This window comes from Vigna umbellata, chromosome 1, assembly GCF_029865625.1.
Source record: "Vigna umbellata cultivar VRB3 chromosome 1, Vumbellata_1.0, whole genome shotgun sequence".
Classification (NCBI taxonomy): domain Eukaryota; kingdom Viridiplantae; phylum Streptophyta; class Magnoliopsida; order Fabales; family Fabaceae; genus Vigna; species Vigna umbellata.
Window position 1 is genome coordinate 6,151,462 of NC_142165.1, and position 20,423 is coordinate 6,171,884.

General features: G+C 28.8%; 1 protein-coding gene across 3 annotated transcripts; it reads right to left on the bottom strand.

Moving 5' to 3' along the window:
* Positions 1–2,848: 2,848 nt before the first annotated feature.
* CBSX3 (Cystathionine beta-synthase (CBS) family protein) lies at positions 2,849–6,041 on the bottom strand. Of its 3 annotated transcripts, none has more exons than XM_088092450.1 (6): positions 5,871–6,041; positions 4,711–4,977; positions 4,534–4,615; positions 3,772–3,845; positions 3,463–3,523; positions 2,849–3,247 (listed from the first exon to the last, which is right to left on the bottom strand). In XM_088092450.1, the coding sequence occupies exons 1-6, from the start codon at positions 6,039–6,041 to the stop codon at positions 3,105–3,107; spliced, it is 798 nt and encodes a 265-aa protein (XP_087948576.1). In that variant the 3' UTR covers positions 2,849–3,104. The 3 variants fall into 3 exon arrangements, with proteins under 3 accessions (XP_087948576.1, XP_087948578.1, XP_087948582.1); XM_088092452.1 differs by having other exon boundaries at positions 4,711–4,973; positions 5,871–5,999; XM_088092456.1 differs by lacking the exon at positions 5,871–6,041 and adding an exon at positions 5,451–5,786.
* Positions 6,042–20,423: the final 14,382 nt, after the last annotated feature.

Consider the following 20,423-nt stretch of genomic DNA (forward strand, 5'->3'; position numbering starts at 1 on the left):
TGGTACGTAACCATACAATGTTTATAAGTTTGTGTGTTTATGTTATTAAAGAATACTAAATAATTTGTTTTTACTATTATTGTAGACCTTTATCAAACGCGTTTTGAGAATCATATAAACAATGATTGATTGTCGTGAAGTGAGTGAGGACATTATGGCCTGACACTAGACTAATAAGACATTATAAATAGTTTGTGCTACGTGCTACGTTTGAAGAACATGCTCCCAACAATAGAGGAGGTCACAATGTATGTGGCAAACGTTCATCATCTAGCTAACAACATTTTTTATTATGTGTTTGATTGTTTTGAACTTCTAAGTAATATTTGTAATTAAACAACTTCATTTTTATATGATTAAACAACTTAGTATTTTGATTTAAATAATTTGTTTACATAACACAAATATAAATCTTTATGCAAGTTTACATAACTGGTATTAACATCCATCAACTCTACAAATGTTTGCATCCTACTAACATAAAAAGATTATCACACCCGCGTCTTTGGGTAACCATGGGTAGACAATATGATATCCATCATCGATAAAGGTCAACCTTCTTGTAGGTGAACCTATAAAGATAAAATTAGTAAATGGAATTTATTTTAAAATGGTAGAAAATAATAATCACTTTACCTGCACAAAATAAGAACTATGAACATGTCTTATATTGATTAACCCATGTTGTCTTATATTAGCATGAGTGAAAAGATTGTAGTATTTTGACAATATAACAAACAAACTAAGATGACATTATATTATATTGATTAGCAATAACATAACCAATGTTTAGTATAGTCATCAAATTGTCCATATTAGCTTATAATTGATTAACAAATTATTAAGAAAGAAAAAGGTAAAACATAATAAGTAAAGTGTAAAGTATAACAACACATACCCCTATAACATAATTAAAGATTAGAAAGTTATCAAAACAAAACAGGTAAAACACATTTAAAAAAACAAAAATATTAAATAAAATAAATATAAAAATTTAAAAAAAAAATAAAAAATAGTTAATACCAGATTTTGAAATTTAAGAAAAGTGTTCACTAGATTTCAAAATCTAAAAGAAATGTCAACCAAATTTCGAAATCCAGTAAATTCTGAAATTGAATTTCAAAATAAAATGAGTTTCTTAAAAGAATTTCAAAATTTGAGTTTTCTAAACAAGAAAATTCGACAAGTTTTCTAAATTAGATTTCGAAATTATGTAATTTAAAATATAATAAAAATAAATATTAAATTAAAAAAAACTTAACCAATAAAAATGAATAATACGTTTACTTGAAAGATGAATGAAAAGGAAAATGAAGGAGATGAGAAGGATAAACGAAATAAAACCACAAGTTTTACGTTGAACGGAAAATAAAGCTGAAACAGACTAGAGAAAACACGTCAATATAAACTTGGGATACTAAATATGTTTGGTAATTAAAAATTACTGTTTATCTAATTTATATACTATATATATATATATATATATATTTCAAAAGTTAAATTTCTCATAGTGAAATTTAGAGATGGAAGAATGACACTTAGAGGTGCAGGAACAACATCCCAAATAAAAAAAATGTGGGCCTACATGTATAAGTTTGAGCCCATGCTCTTGTTTTAAACTTTTGGTTCCTGCACCCCATCATTTATGACTGCAACGCATACTACCTAAAAAACTAAAATACTCTCCTCCACTGTACTACACCACTGCTGCCGATGTTGCATCACTGTGACTGCAGAAGAAAAGAGAGAACGTGTTGCAGAAAAAAGCTCGTTTTGAAAAATTCCTTTTAAAATATATTTCATGGGTTTTGGAAAGCTTGCTTGAGAATGTTTATTTTGGAAAGTTTATTTCGAAAAGTATTATATACATTTTAGAAAACTTATTTCAGAAATCATATTCTCGAAAACTTGTTTCAAAATATATTTCATACATATGTTTCGGAAATCCTATTTTAGAAATCTCATCACAGAAATCCTATTCCATATATCTACCCAACATTAATGATAATATCTTTTTATTTTAAAATATAAAATAATTTAGAAAAGGTTACCTCTAAAATTAAAAGAATTATTATTTTATTAGATGATTTATAAGTACAGAGAAAATGAAGAGTGTTAATCTAAAATTTTCCATTTTTATGAACGTAAAAAGTTGTTTTTACTCAAGTCAACGTACAACCTAAAACTTAATGATACAACACATCAATAAATGACGAAATAAAACGTTTTTATTTAATATTTAGGTGCAAAATTTAAAATTTTGAATTTTTTCTACTATTAATAAAATATCTAATCTATAAAATAATAAAAATATTTTTATAATGATAATAACGTACAATATTTTATGTTAACAATTTTATTACATATAACTTTAATTTAGATTCATACAATAATAATTATATATTATCATATTTTTAAAAATTACTATACATTGTTTCAATACATAAATATCACGTCATATTTTAAAAATACATAAATATCACGTCATATTTTATGATTTTTAAAATAAATGTATCAAATACAAGTTATTTTTAAAATAAATGTATTATCTAATACTACATCATAATTTTCTTTTATTCATAAATTTATTTAACAGTTACGAATTAAAATTTTATTTTTTCAAGGATAAAAAAGTAAATATCATATGAAATAATATATACCTAGACGACAGTACATTATCCTATCAATATATAACCTATTCTCTTTGAAAGAAAGTGGTCAGATAACTTATATACATAATTTCTCTAAATAAATGGAGTTCTTTTTTTTTTATTTTCTTAATTATTTTCAAGCACTTATTTGAAAATATTACGTATAAAAGTAACATATTAAACTGTGGCATCCATGATAAGGCAAAAAGAAAAGTTACCATCTGCAGAGTGCAGATTTGAACTTGCACTCAATCATCAGTGAAACATGTTTTCGAAAGTTGAAAACAGATTCAAACTGCATCCAGTTGTTATTATTAACAAGCTGCTACACCATTGGGGTTAATGTTCATAGAACTGAAATCACAAACATATTTACAAGCACTCAGGCTTATTACTTAATCCAAATTAGCTTGAATGCTCTTCAGGGATTTTCATCATCATCATCACCATCATCTAATAACCCCCTTGTATGAAAGCATTCAAACGCTCAACCTCTTGACGGTGCTCACGCACCACAGCACGAACCACATCTCCAATAGACACCATTCCAATCATCCCCTTCTCATCAATCACAGGAATGTGCCTGATTCTGTTATCTGTAACAAAATGCAGAATAAGATCACAAACATGATTTACAAGCTTATGTAATCATAAACCTATATGATATCTTTCCGAATGAACAATAATATATACATGTAGTAACAGTGTGAATTTTGGTCCTGTTATAATAATATCCAATTACAAACTATGATTAAAGATGATTTTTTTATTAGTTGACAGCTTAAAACAATGTTTCAAAGCTCATACATACCAGTCATCAGTTGCATAGCCTGTAGAACTCTGGTATTGGGAGTGACTGTGATAAGTTTGTTCTGCAGTCACAACGATAGAATTTTAGTTTAGTTATCTGGAACACCACTAACAAGGGGAACAGTTTAATTCTCTGAACACATAACATAACACAAATTGCAGGTTCACTATAGAATAACAGTATGTTTGGCAAGCTTAATTTTGGAAAAACGGTAGTTTATTTCTCAAAAGCTCTTTCTGCAATTTAGCAGAAATAATAAAATATTTCTCCAAGTTGAAGTAAACACAAGAAGTACCATAATACACATACCTCCTCAGTCATAATATCTCCAACCTTGGTAGACTTGGAAGATCTTCCCTGCACGATGATCTTTCTCAGGTAATCTGAATGACGAGAGGAGCAAATAGTTAACACAAATGACCAAGGGATAAACAAACAGGCTGTAGATAATTAAGACTATTTAACTGTGTCGAAAAATATATTGATAAAAAGACCATACTATGCAAAGGCTTTTCCTGGATTATTAGCTCGTTAGCCAATTAGACATTTTCCTTCTCCAATATAAATCATTTTGCATTCTCATCAGAGTACATGCAGGTATTTACTACTTACAGCATATGATACACAGAATCTTGAAAGCCAAAAGCACCATCGAGTGAATACAATACAACCCTTTTTAGTTTTTACAGGGTGCCAAGTGTGTCAAGCATACCAATCTCATTTTTTCTTGTTCAGTTAGGCAATTATGCATATGATGCTCAATGGCTTAACATATAAAACATGCAGAACATATAGAACTGAACTATTCTTACCAAAAATCTTGCCCCAAAACTAAATAGAATTTTAGGATCTCATATGTCACGGATAGGGAGAAACAGATGAAGAGCTTTTCCCTCCTCTTTCTTTGTTTCTATAATATAGAAAATCTAAGTTCACTACTTTGCATTTCCAAACAATTTTATCGAGACATTAGCGTAAAGAATTGCATCAGACATAAGCCATCGTTTTCTAAAGAAAACTAAATCATCCATTAGACAACTTATCACAGAACTCATTAAGCCAATCGGATACCTCTTTCGGTAATAATCCCTGCAATTGCCTTATTCGCATCAGGTTTCACAACAACCAGAGCCCCAACATTGTTTTGGGTCATCTGCAATGGATGTCAATGTAAGAACATACATCAACCCATTGTAAACTCCCAGATTTATTCCAAAAACAATTGCAATAAAATCAAATACATATTACCGATTTAACAGCATCATAAACAGTATCATCTGTGGTGCACCAGAGCCAGGATCCATCTGCACCCTTGCCTTTGTCTTTCATGATGTCTGCAATTGTTGTGCTCTCAAAACCATGTTCCTCAATGCGAGCAGGTGTAACAGATTCAAACCGTGAGGAGGCGATTGGTTGCAACAGGGGATTCACCATGCGAACCCGTTGCAGAACAGCATTTTTAATGACATTCCCGTTGGACAAAAATGTTCTTAATCCTCCTTGCATTTTAGCTGTCTAACAACCAGATAGAACATCTTAGAAATTTTCGATTTTGCAGTTTAATTAGTCTCAAGTATATCCATGCACAGATTTTGAAAAAATTAACCAATGAAAATCGCACTCCGAAAAGAACCGTACAAGAACAAACTACATGCAAATCGGGAGATTCTATAGAACTAGTTTTGGAGTCACAGAAATCATTACTCCAATTAGATCCAGGATCTGTGTTCCGAGAACAGAATAACCCTCGTGTCCAATTAACAAATAGTTGGCTCAAATCAGAGGAATCATTTGATTTACTTATCTTCTATATCCATAGAAGAATCTCAAACGGGAAAGTCGAGACATGTTAGAAGAAAAAAAATCACACCTATCAGAAGCTGAAAATATGTCAAAATATTTACAGAAAAAAACAAAAAACAGTGAAACATGCAGAATTTGCAGATCCAATCCCCATACGGACACAAAAAGTTGAGTCACACTCTCACCTCTCCTTTCTGTTCAGATTTCTTTCTTAGATCGCCAAGGGATGAATATTGGATGTAAATATATAAAAGCTCACAAAAACAGTCCCCGAGAAACCAAATCAATAAACACACCACAACCCTACCCACATCAGCATCAATAGAACCTTAACTAAACTAAGAAGCCTTTATTATTTTTTTCATTCAAATCTGACCAACCAGTATCCCTTTCGAATTAAATTAAGATGGGTGAGACGTGGACCCTTATATTTTACATTGATGATCACCCAAAATAACAACATATCAACCACAAGTTAAGATCCTTCATTTCCAAACATAAAAGCTCAGACTGAAATAATGGTACATGGATCACAGGACGATGGAAAGGTGAGATGAGATTACGAAGAAGAAGAAGAAAAAGAATAAGAGGAAGAAGAAGAATACCAGAGAGTAAGGCGAAAGTTGTGAAAGAGAGAGTGAGAGTGTGAAGGAGCGGCGTGTAGATAGAATGGCTGAGCTGAGCCCTACCCTTGTAAGACACTGACAACACTTGACTTGTTCCTCAAATCTCACAATGACCGTGAAAGTGGGGCCCTCTCTATACTTTTGGATCATGACAATGATGACATTATCCAAATTATTATTATTGTTATTATTATTATTATTTATTTTATACCTTTATTATTTCAATTTGCAAGGTAAGTTTTGAGTGATTCTGACAACCTATCTTATCTGCTGCCTAAGACTATATTGTTATGTATACATGCTGATTGATTGTGCTAAATTATTATTACATTTTTCAGGGAATCTTCATATTTGTTATGTCAGTAATCTAGTTTTGATTTCAGTTATTATTTTTCATGGATTCTGTTATTGGTTTATTGTATGAATGTTTTAATCACAATAAATATTTGAAAATGGATTCTCATATTTAATTATGCTAACAGAATCTGAAAAAGGGAATTATGATTTAGGATAAATTTATTTTCTGTTACTTATTAATACTATATATTTAAAAAAAGTGCAAGGAATCTTCCTTTTCTTTTTAAGTTAGAAACGTAGTTCTTTTTTCATGTATTTTATAATTAAATGTGTTCTCAAGTGAATTGCATATAATTTAAATAAAGTAGAACTTACATAATTGATTTGAATATGTTCAATTCACTATAATGTTTAAAATTTGAGTTATTTAGACTATGGCACCCAGAATCTCCGAAGAATTTAAGATCGAAAGGTTGTGTTTAGTTATTTTTTACACTTGAATTATATATTACGGATGATTAAATTCTTAAACTCAAATTTTAAAAACTCTTTTATAACACCTAATTTTTTAAGTTTGTTCACCAATGATTAATCTCCATAACTATAAAATTCAAATTACAAAGATAACTAACAAAATGCAAAATTCAAATTATGTAAGAAATACAACCCAAACTATGTTGTAAAAGTCATGTTGATTAAACCTAAATTATAGGATTTTAGTTATGCATAGAGAGTGGAAACAAGAATATTAGGAAAAAGTCACCTCTGTTAGATTTAAATCCCTTTAAATTAGTGTAACTGTTGAATTCTAAAACTAACCTAAAGAATTTTTCTTACAGGTAAATACCTTACAAGTGTTGGGTCCACAAATTATTGATGCTTTATGTAAACTGGTAGTAAGAAAAGACTACTTGTAAAATTAAAAATAATAAAAACGCAATAATACATATGACATTATAGGAAGCTAAAATTTATTGTAAAATAATAATATGCAATAATACATATAGGAAGCTAAAATTCTGGATGTTTTTACGGACAAATTGGTCTATAAAAGAAAATAGAAGAAAATTATTATAAAAATGAAAAGTTTATTAAATAATTGTTATTATAATTATATATTATAAAAAAATTTATTTTTAAAAAATGATTGTGTATGTTGAATAATATTATTTTTTGATGAGTATTCACGTATATAAATCATGAGATTAAATTTATGTAGTGCAATTATTTTTTTATTGCGTGATTTATAACGATTTCATCGTGTAATCATCTATTGTGTATGATTATATTTGCGTACTCTTAATGGATGTAAGACAATTAGATGTATCAAAAAATAACAATTCTATCTATTATTCAAAATATGATCATATAGCTCCTAAAATCAAATCAATCCAATATGTTACAATTTTTTTTTAATTTGTAGCAACACCTTAAATTTCAACCAATCAAACATCATTGAACAACTTTCATATCCTTTAACAATTAATGATTATGTACTTTTGTAATTTCACAACCCACCATCCAATTCAAGTTATTACTAATCAGTCCAAAATAAATTATTTAAATTTAAATGAATAAAGAATTTTCGACTAGATCTTCTTAGTTAAGGGTTGTTTGTTGAACCATCAATAACAATATTATGGTTAAAAAGTTGAAAGTGTTTTAGCCATGAATTATCGTTCTTCGTTTGTTTAAGATTATTGGTCCTTGGATAAACGAAAATGACTAGCCAAAGGTGAGCTGACTGTTTTTGGTATTCCCCATGTTAAATATATGTAAAACACGGTGGATGTATTCTGCTTGAGATAACTACAAAATTTCCTTTTGCTTATCTTGTGTGATTTTCATTCTAAGGCTTCTTTGCAAGAACTAAGTCCTTCATGTCAAGTTCTTTTGACAATTTTATCTTCAGGTTTTTAATTTCACCATATACGAACTTGCTACTAGCATATCATCAACATAAAATAACAAAATGATATAACTAGATTCATCTTTAAGAAACAACAACGGTCAACATTGCACTTCTGAAAACCTTCCTTGTGCGTGAAGCTTTCAAACTTCTTTTATCATTATTTTTGAGATTGTTTCAAATCATACAAGCTCTTTTTTAATCTACATACCATGTTAATTTTCCTTTATTTTTAGAAACCTTCGGGTTGATGCATGTAAATTTCTTTATCTAAGTCTCCATGAAGAAATTTGGTCTTTACATCTAATTGCTCAATGTAAAGAGCCCTTCATAAGCAAAAATACTTAAGACTATCTCAATGACATTAAGTTTAATTACTGGAGCAAAGACTTTTGTGTAGTCAATTCCTTCCTTTTGTTGAAATCATGTGACAACTAATCAGGCTTTGTATCTCTTGGAGTCGTTATGCTCCTCCTCTACTTGATACACCCATTTGTTGTGAAGTGCATTTTTCTTCATATGCAACTCTATTAGTTTTCATGCTTGATTAGATATTAAAGACTTCATCTCATCTTTAATAACAAACTTCCACTCATTAGCATCTAAAGTCTAACATGATTCCTCGTAGTTTTTAGGCTCCCTAACATCAATAAATAATATATAATTTCAATTTTTCTTGTTAGGTTTATGAGGTCGAGAAGACCCTATCAAAACATGAATTAGAGTATAAGGCTTTTTTGTATCAATTTGTTTGTCATTGTTATTTTTTATTGATTCCTTTGACTAAGGAATATCAATTACAAAAGTTTATGGAACATCATCTACCTCTACATACATTGGACTGCTTTTTTCTAAGTTTTTAGTGTATGTGTTGTCCCTATTCTTGTACATTAAAGATCACATCTATACTACGAATAATCTTTTTGTTTTCATTATTCCATAATAATAGCCAAACTCATCTTCACCATAACTGGTGAAAGTGCACTTTTTCGATGTTTACCTCTTTTCCACTTATACCTCTTTTCATATCTTATGCTCCAATGGTATGGATGGACCTTGATTGATTAAGTAACTTGTTGTGTTGTTCCGCCCATAACTGCTTTGGTAAGCCTAACTACAAATACAAGCATCTATCTCTTTCAGTCAATGTTCAATTCATATGTTTCGTTACATCATTGTGTTGAGGCATACCCAACACAAACCTATCCATTTTGATCATGTGGTCATAGCAAAACTTTTTAAATTTATTGTCTTCATATTCATCATTATTGTTTGTTCCAAGCTTTTTGATCTTCAATCTTGTCTCATTTTCTAACATCGCTTTCCAAATCTTGAAAGCCTCAAATACTCTTCACACTTGTGTGTCAAAAAGTAAACTCATACCTTTCTAGAGTGGTCATCTATAAAAGTCACAAAGTATTGTTTCCCACCAAGGGGAAGTCGTTGGCCCCCAGACAACAAAGTAGACAAGCTCAAGTTTATCTTTCTTTAAGTTTCTTCTACTTGTCTAAAAACTAACTCTTTTCTACTTTTCAAGTATACAATCTTCACACAAGTCAAATTCTACTAATTGAAAACCTAGTAATTTATCTTTTAAGTGCATGATCTTCATCCCTTTCTCACTCATGGCCTAATCTTTGGTACATAGATTAAAATTTTCATTTGTTTCAACTACAATCAAATGACATGCTTTAGTAGTCTTGTAAACATTACCACTCTTTTTACCACGAGCAATACTTATTGCACCATTTGAAATCTTTCAATGATCTATATGGAATACTGTTGTATAACCTTCATCGGCCAACTAGCCTACTGAGATTAAGTTTTTTGTCAAATCAAGAATATGTCTAACATTCGTCAATTCCCATATTGATCCATTTAACTTAATATTTACTACACCTTTACCAACAACCTCAGAAGATTGTTGATTACCAAGGAAAACTTTACCAAGCATTACAGGGACATAATTTTCAAAGAATTCTCTTTATGAAGTGACATGAAAGGATGCTCAAAAGTTTAACACCAGAGACTCTTTCTTGTTACCTAAAGAAAATATCAATGTATCCTTTCCTCTTGAGGTAGAAGCTGTTGTAAAAAGCTGACAAAACAGTATTTCCTAAGGCGTGTAGATTCACTGTCCTTAAAGACTTATCTGCGGTGTATTGCGCAAGTCCCCCAAGATACAACAAAAACTTTCCAGAATATCTTTGATGATCTCATAACTAGCAATGATCTCTAAAAAGAGTATAAAATAAACCCAGAATATTTTTAGAAGAGGAAAACAAGAAAAGGGAATGAAAGAAGATTGCTTTTTTTTTGTGTTTTGGAATGGAGGACGAACTCTCTATTTATAGAGTTATGAGAGAATAAAATCAATAAAAAAAATAAAAATCATTAAATATTTTACCATTGGAGCACTTAAGAAAATGAATTGAAGGTTGCAAAAGTTTATACCCAACGTTCCAAAACCAACGTTCCAAAATCAACTTTTGCAATATAATATTAATATGTTACAACAATCCCTCACATATTGCAAAAGTTGCAAAGAACAAAATGTCATTAATTCAAACATTAAAAGAAAGATAAGAAACTTTTATCCTGGGTCTCATATGATGTAATGCATTAGAGATGGTATAGCAAGCTATATGAACCAGTCTTAGATTGAGATAATTAACACACAGTGTAGTTGGTATAGCAAGCTATATGAACCAAAGACACTTGACATGTGGTTAGAGGTTTATCAATCACAATACACCCCACAATCCTTGTTGTTATTGTTGTGTTGCGCTTACTAGGCCATGAGTGTGCCCAGTATTCATGAGTGCTCTAGAGATCATACCAAGATCTCATACAAGCGGCCCCACTTGACACTCATGTAGGTGATTTAGTAAAGTGTATGCTGCAAATCATACACCACCCATAAGGGACATGAAAATCATTAAAAACTTTGTTTAAGATAAAATTCTATCACCATATAGAATTTTAATGACAAAGTTAAGCCTCTCAATAATGCAGTCTCTAGCATTTTCACACACACACACCATAGGAAGAGACATAATTGATTAAAATTAATTTAGTGCTATTAGAACTAACAAGTGACTTTTTTTACCCATATGAACCTTATTCATGGGATCTCCAATCATAAAGGTTGGGTTACTATCACTTGTTTGTTTGCAAGTGGCTTAAGTCTCATTCCCCTCAATGTTTCTAATATCATTTGTCTTCTTAGGGGTTTTGTCAGAGGATATGCTAGATTCCATTTTGACTTCACATAATCAATGGAAATAGTTCCATTCTTTAGCCGCTGCTTCACCAAATTGTGTCTCAATTGTATATGTCTATTCTTTCCATTGTAATTCTTGTTTTTAGCTATAGTTATTGCCGATTGGCAATCGCAGTGTATTGATACCGATGGGGTTGGTTTCATTCCTAGTGGAATGTTCGCTAAGAAGTTTTTCAACCACTCAGCCTCATTATCAGCCATCTCAAGAGCAACAAACTCAGATTTCATTGTTGATCTTGCAATAATTGTTTGGCTGATCTTCATGTAATTGCACCACCCTCAAGTGTGAATACATAACCATTAGTGGATTTTGTCTCATCTGAAGGAGAGACCCAATTAGCATCATTGCACCCTTCTATAGTTTAACGGGAAGTTCACTATATTCAATGGCATAATTTATTGAACCTCTTAAGTATCTCTTAAGCCTAGCAAGTGCATCTCAATGTTCCTGATTTGGACATTGAGTGTATCTACTCAGTCTACCTACTGTATAAACAATATCAGGTCTAGAAAAGCTCATAAAGTAAAATAGGCTCCCGTTTATCTAGGCATACTGAGGTTGAGATAATAATTCTCCTTTATTTTTCATTAATTTAGAGTTAACATCATAAGGGTACTCATGGGTTTGAAATCATAATACCCAAACTTCTTAAGAAGTTTCTCAGTGTATTGTTCTTGGGATATTAATATACTATCTCCCTTTCTTATGATTTTAACACCTAAAATTACATTGGCTTTACCCATGTCTTTCATTTCATATTTTAATCCTAGAAACAATTTAATTCTAGCGACAATCTCATTGCATGTACCAAATTTATTTCTTGAAGTAATTAAGTAAAATTACCTACACCCTCGTAATTTCAAGATTGGTAAACGAGAAAATACCTGGTTGTGCTTCTCTCCTTGTAGGTAAAGTATACGAAAAATTACTCAAGTACCGCATCTTCTTATTTCTTTTCCTTTCTCTAGAGAGACAATCTTCTCCACCTTTCCTCAAACATTACAAAGGAATGACACATGAGAGTTTTGTCGCCTCATATCCCTCTTCTTCATCCTCATTCGCGGTCCCTACAAATGCAATAAGATGTCATTGTTGCTATGAGCATCTTACTAGCCTCCGAAAGTTCTTCCTAGAGAAGATCCTCGACTTTTGACACGTCCGTAAGTGTTTTCATAAATACCGTTTGAGGTTTGGAAATAAAGTTTTTGATCGTTCGGGATTGAGTTGTTGATGTCAGTCATAAGTCCTTAAGATTGTTGTAGAAAAGCTGATAAAACAGTATTTCCTGAGGCGTGTAGATTCAATGTCTTTAAGGACTTATCCGTGGTGTATTGTGCAAGTCCCCCAAGATACAACAGGAACCTCCCAGAATATCTTTGAGGATCTCAGAACTAGCAAGGATATCTAAAAAAGAGTATAAAATAAACCCAAAATATTTTTAGAAGAGGAAAAGAAGAAAAGAAAATGAAAGAAGATTGCTTTTTTGTGTGTTTTGGAATGAAGGAAGAGCTCTATATTTATAGAGCTAGGAGAGAATAAAATCAATAAAAGAAAATAAAAACCATTAAATATTTTACCATTGGAGCACTGAAGAAAATGAATTAAATGTTGCAAAAGTTTCTACCCAACGTTCCAAAACCAACGTTATAAAACTAACGTTCCAAAACCAACTTTTGCAATATAATATTGATATGTTACAACAAAAGCAAGATTTTCCTTTGCCTTCATATCTTGATTCTTTGTTTCTTTCTTGAACTAATTTTTGTAATGCTCAATCTTTCCATAATTTCAACACTCAATTGTCTTTGAGTCATGAAAGTTACGAGGGTTTTCGGACCTATATATCATTTCCTTAGATTTACCATGTCTATATCCTTTAATTAAACTTCTCCCATATTTTGTGTGCAAAACTAAAGAGTTTGATGATTCACCTAACTCTCTTCATCGAATCTCTTCACTAAGAACCGAGTCACAAACATCATTAAATTTTAACGTGTTACCTCCTGATGAGCTACTCACAGTTGTGACAGTAGCATTCTAACTTTCTAGTAGGGAAGACAAAAGTATCAATGGTTGTACTTCTTCATCAAATTCTATTCTAACATAACTCAATTGGGTTGTGACTCTATTGAGTTCATTTAGATGTTGTAGTTGCTGATGAAACCTTTTGTCATCCGTAAATTAAGTAATCGTCCTATCAAATGAAATTTGTTTAAGATTGAAGTTTTTTCATCATTCTAGAAAGAATTGTCGTAAAAGTTGTTGTGGTTGCTTCTTTTACAACGTTGAATGCAACATTGTGAGATAATGTCAAACACATAACTCCAAGAGCTTGCTTGTCAAGAATAGTTCAGTCTTCATCTTTCATGTCCTCTAGTTTGTTTCTTGAGAGAGGTTGATACAACTTATTTTTATACAAAAAATCTTCAATTTGCATCTTCCAAAAGTCAAATTTTGTACCATTGAACTTTTCAATTTTCATCTTTCTTTCACATGCAGTCGTAGCTTCCACTCAAATTTGACTTCCTCTTAATCGTTTATAAAAATAAATAACAATAACAATTTGACTCTAATACCGGTTGTTAGGAAATAACGCACATTTTTTATAATTAGATTTATGGAAACAATATAAATATGGAATAATCACACACACAGAATTGATAAGAGAGTTCAACCAGTGATGCATATGTTTTCATGTTGCTGCTCACCTTTTATTTAAAAAGGAAAATTACAAAAAAAAAAGTGTTTAAAAAACACTCAATTCAAAACCTAAATAAACACAAAAATAAAATATTTTTATTTTTCTCCCTCTTATTTCTCTTTTGTTTTATGTTATAATTGCATAACCTAATATATATATATATATATATATATATATATATATATATATATATATATATATATATATATATATATATAAACCTCATTTTGTTTCCTATAATTATGCATTAAAAAAAATTAATAGATTTTATCTATTTTAAAGAAACAATACTCCCTATATAATATTTTCTTTGCTTGAATAAGTCTAATAAATACATTACTTTTTTTTGTGTCAAATGTGTTCTATGTTAACATTTTAGTTCTTTACATCATATGACACAATCTCGCTTTAATATCACATGAAAAAAACATTCGACACATAATTTTTTTACATAATTGAATTAAAAGAACTACATACATTTATTTTTAAAGTTTAAGATTAAAATGTATCAAAATTTTAAACATAAATTAATTTTAATTTCACAATAAAACTCAAAAATTAAAAACATATTTAATCCTAAAATAACTTATATAATATTTAAAAAAGTTTCATTCATAAATATTTAATTAATGACATATATGAAAATTGATAATTTTAAATTTGATTTAAATTTGAAATAAATTAAGAAATAGTATTTCTTTTATAAGAACTAAATTAAAAACTATTCAGTTTATGTCAACTATAATTCTATTTAGGTAAAAAAATGAATAATAAAATTTAGAACATGCATATATAACTAAACAATAAAACAGTACTTATTTCATACAAAAGTTATCTATTAATCAATTTATCTTTGAAGGAAAATAAAAGGAATTATGGATGCAAAATGAGAGTGATAGCGACTGGGCTGATACGGGAACTTGTGAAGTTTTGTCTTTTAGTGGGGAAGGGCTTTTGGCAAATGTCCCCAAGGTATTACTCGTCTTCATCTGTCCCTACAACCAACAAACTCATCACACTTAAATATAATCTCCTTTTCTTTTCTGCATTATTTTATATAATTGCTTTCTTTTATTTTTTATAAAACATGTTATAATATTTAGGTTTAATTATAATTTAACTTCATGATAAATTTATGTAATTTTAATTGAGTTTATGTAGTTAGATATATTTTGTATTTTCATATTATTCTCACATAATATTTTGTTTTGTTGCAAGGGACTATGACGTAGAGATGTTATTTAATCAAAATCGTTTTAAATTTAGTTAACATTATAAAATATAAAATATGTAACTATAAAATTATTATAAAATATGAAATTATAAAATTATAATATTATAAGAGAATAAAATTAAAAAATTATAATTTAAAAATTTTATATTTTCATAATTTCAAAAATTTATAGTTTCCCAATTTTATAATCTTATAATTGTAGAGTTTTATAATTATCTAATTTTAAAATTTTATAATTGTATATTCGTATATTTTAAAATTTCTTGATTATGAAATTATGTGTTTTTATAATTCTATAATTTTGTGAATTTGTTAATTTTGTATTTTCTAATTTTATAATGTTATAATTTTATAGATACATATTTATATTTTTATAATTTTATTACTTTTTGTATTATATAATATTATAATTTTAATTAAATTTAAAAATACTTTTTTTTAAATACAATAAATCTTTGAAAAGGATATCATGATCATATCTTATACTTGTACACCATGAATGGTTAAACTAGTTGGTTAAAACCTTTTAAGAGTTTAACTCAATTTAACCAATATACAAAGTGTGCTTATTATTTTTGTTTTTCAAAAACTTATGTAACAATTATTACAGGCTAACTAAACATTAATTTACAAAAAAAAACTTTATTTAAATCTCTCTTTTTCAGTCCTACAATTACAAAAATATCACCACCTTTACAATTATAACTATTTTAAAAAAAATGGTATATAATATTAACGTAAAATCATTAATTTGCACTAATGTGTTAACTTAGGAATGACACACACCTAAGAAAACTTTCTTAAACTTAAGGTTGTTAACAATGATGCAAGTGTATTTTCTCAAATAAACTGAGCAATATTTTTTTTAATTATTCTTAAGTAAAAAGAAGGAGAAGGAAAATTGAAGAAAAGAAGAGGATAGGTAGAGCTCTGGTGTCTTTTTTTTTAAGTATATAAAGTTTTTGAACTTCTAATTACACCCCTATATATGAAGTTAAGTCCCTAGATTCCACGGGACAACTCTACATTTTTTTTTCCTCAAAACTATTCTCACTTTTTAATAAATCTATAACAATTCCTAAACACATTTAGGTTTAAATTCTTGAATGATACTCAATTTTGTGAAGAAATATCAACTAACTCATCTTGTTTAAAATAGTCTCGATTGAGTCCTAAATTTTGTAAAATAGTAACAATTAAGCTCTTTTTGTTAAATGGTCAAGGTCAAAAGATGTTAACCTCTTGCAGAATAAATATGCTGATGTAAATGTTTCTATTACGAATCATTAGTATTTAAAGTAACATGATGTTAATTGGTCAACATAGTTAAAAAAAATAACACTAGTACAAAAACAATGTACAATGTCGAATATTTTGGGCCTTTCACGTCGAATTCGAGAACGACGTCATATCAGGAGACGTTAAATTAACGTCGAATTTTATCAATAAACGACGTTAATCAATTTTTTTTATTTTTTTAAAATTAATTGTGATCCTTTTTTACAACTCTACGAGATCTGAAAAGCAGAAAAACAACAAATTTCAATTTTTGGTATTTTGTAGAGCATGAACTATGAACATGTAATATAGTATCAACAACAAACAAACAACAATGACAAACAACAAACAAGTCCAATCAAACAACAACAACAAACAAGTTCACCCAAATAATAACAGCAAACAAGTTCAACAAAAAATAACAAGAAACAAGTTAAACAAATAGGTTCTTCAAAACAAAAACTAACCTTGATTCATCGGAATAAAGTGTTGCCACACGTGAGAGAGAAAGCAGAATGCGCTTATGAAGGACAACAACACGAAAATAATCGGTCAAAACAAACAAAAATCATACATAAAGTAGTAAATTAACATGCATTTGTATCAAATGAAAGAAATTTTACATGTGATGGTCGTCAAACTTCGTTCGAGAAAAGTTTGAGCAGAGAAAAGGGTCTCGCGCGCTAAGATAAAGTGAATGAATTTTCAATCTCCCGCTCAAATTTTTATTGAATTCACTGATTTTGACGTCTAACGTTGGGGCATTTGACGTTTTATATCCTAAATGACGTTTAATAATTGCATTTATTTACAAAAATGCCACCGGTCATTTTTAACAGTGGCTATTGAGTGGTTCAACGTTGAACGTGTGACGTTATACGCTGTTTTTGCACTAGTGTAAATTAGAGATTTTGTGAAATTGAGATTAGCGATTTGTGAACTAGATAGGGTTTATATAAAGAGGGATTTCGAAAGGGAATTAGGGATTTAGAATTCGAAAACGAGACGATTAAGGAAGACGCAATTTCGCGTCTCAATTGGGTTTGATGATTTGTTTGCAGGTTGATGGATTCACTATGATTGCGCGAGGATGAAGACTTGCGATTCGCGTTCTCTGGATTGGCTTGACTTCCCATGGAAGATTACGCGAGTTAGGTTTTTCAAGCGCGATGGAGATTGTAGTTTCTAGTTCCTATGTTTTGTTGCAGGTCCGATTAGGAGGGAGGAAGAAAGATGATGAGGGGAAGTTTTGTGTGAATGAAGAAGACAATGGTGTGTTGGAGTTCGTCAAGTTTTTCATTTTTGCACTTCCCAATAATGTCTTATTTAATGTAGTTGCAAATTTTGGGGTTTTGGAAATTTAAACTGAGGTGAGATCTAGTGAAACGTTTTTTAGAAGAAAAGAAAATTGATCTTGTTATATGAGTTAGGAGGGAAGAAGAAAGTGATGAGGGATAAATTTTGTGTGAATGAAGAAGACAATGGTGTGTTGGAGTGAGTTGGGTATAGAGGCTATTACGTTCCCAAAAGAGAATAGGAGTTCAATGGGGAAACAGGATGAGAAAGAGATGAGAAAGATTGTGATGGTGCTGTAGTTTTTTATGAATTAAAATGAACTTATGTTTGTAAAAGTGCTGAAATGAAAAATGTAACAATAACAAAATTATAGAAAGATGATGGTAGTGATGTAGCTGCCTTAATTTGTGGTTGATATTTTTTTCAAAATTATAGCAAATTTGTACAATAACAAATTTTTTAAATTAAATTATAATTTCATATTGTAATTTAAATTATATTTTCATGTAATAAAGTATCCACTCAATATGTTTATTATGCACCACATCATCTATAAAATTTAGTACTTAATTGAGACCGTTTTAAAAGCAAAAAGACCCACTTCAAATAAAATCATCCAATGATTTAAACCTATTTTTATATATTCTTAAAATATTATTAAAAAAATAAACTTTTAAACTTATTATTACAACATTAAAAGAAACACATGACCTTACGACTCCGATTGTATACAAAATATATGTATATAAAAAATCAATAAAAGTGTGAAAGTCCATTTTAATTTGAAAGATATATATTTTTTAAGAAAATAAATATAAAATTCTATTTATATTTTGTATGTAGACTAAAAATTTTAATATTTAATTATTCATTTATAAAATCACAACTTCTCTCTGAACCGTTTTTAATTTTTCTCTCTAAGATTTTGAAATTGATTCTCATCCTTTTTGTGACTAGTTAGGTACTAGAATAATAAATATTAGGTTTAATACCCTATTTTGTCCCAAGTTTCAGTCGAAAATGTTAAATTAGTTCATCCTTTAAAAAGTGGGTCAATTATGTCCGCACTTAATAAAATTTGAAGTTTCTTCAGTTAAATCCGTACAAATGATGTGAACTATTTTTTCTTCTCTTCTACTTTTCTTCTATTTTTCTGTGTAATACAAGTTTAAATACTCTCTCCTACTTTAAATACTCTCTCTTCTCTTCTACTTTAAATACTCTCTCTCCTATGTTTACTTTTTTTGCATACTCTTCTTTATTTCCTTTCCATTGAAAATTATTTTGTATCAAAATGTTGTTGGTCCTTTTGTACACAAAAATTAATGTGACATGTTTATTTACTTAACTTGGACATATTTATTTTGCATTGTGATAGAAATTGTTTTTATATATTTTGGTTTCAAACAGTAAAAATTTATTTTAATTTCTATATAAAATTATTAAAAATAATAAAATTAAATTGTTATTAGTGTTAATTTTAAATTTTAATTTAATTTTATAGTTTTTAATATCAAATTACGATTTATTATATTAGACTTAAATTATAAAAGAGTATAAGGCTTATTGTGATCTTTTTGGAGTTTTGTTTAAAGAAATAATTGCATAATATAGTTCTGTTGCATCAAAGCCAAAAGAAGAATATGTTAAAGAATTTGAAATGGACCCCATGACTCAATAAGGTTTTCACAAACAGACACATTAAACAGTGAGACTTGTGAGTATACAAAATTGAGTAAATTATAGGATTTGATTGTAAAACTATTAATATATGTTTCATCTTTACTTTCATCATTTCACTTATTATTTTAATTTTATTTTAAGCCTAAAAATCATGTTTGTAACATTTTCTGAGAAATTGTAATCTTTTTCCTTCTAATTAGAAGATGAAGAATTTTTTTATGACTATAAAATACTAAGATCTGAATTGCAAATAATCATTCGTGCACTGTTTTTTTCTCTTTTCAGAATCCATGGGACCACACAAATATATATTAAATGAAATAATATTTAGGAGAGGTTTGACTTAAGTTAATTTAATGCTATTAAATGTTTTGAAAGAAAAAATAATTTTTTAAATAAGTTGAAGTTAGAATTCATCATTTAATTTCATATTTAAAAAATTGAATTTACAGATGTATTTAATGAAGACTTAAATAATTAAAATTAATTTTATTTATAATCATCAGTATTACTTTTTTTTTATGACTTTATTATTAAGTAATATTTTACCAACTTATTTTATGTGTAATTCAAAGTTGTTTTTATAAATATAATAAAAAACCACTCTAATAAACAACTTTTGCACAAAAAAACAGAAGAGAAAAGAAAAAATTTAACACCGTTTGTAAGTATTTAACGGGAGAGATTTGATTAAGACAAATTTTAACAAATAGGATACAATTGACACTTTTTTAAAATAAGGAACTTAATTGACACAACTCACTATAACTGGAGATAAAATAAGCTATTAAGCCTAAATATCACTTTTAACATCATTAAGTTTATTTATGTTCTATAATTTTTTTTCTAG

Coding starts and splice junctions, on each gene's coding strand:
- CBSX3 (XM_088092450.1), bottom strand. CDS start 6,041: ATGATCCAAAAGTATAGAGAGGGCCCCACTTTCACGGTCATTGTGAGA. Junction 4,616..4,710: donor TTTATGATGCTGTTAAATCG/GTAATATGTATT, acceptor CATCCATTGCAG/ATGACCCAAAACAATGTTGG. Junction 3,524..3,771: donor GAGATATTATGACTGAGGAG/GTATGTGTATTA, acceptor TTGTGACTGCAG/AACAAACTTATCACAGTCAC.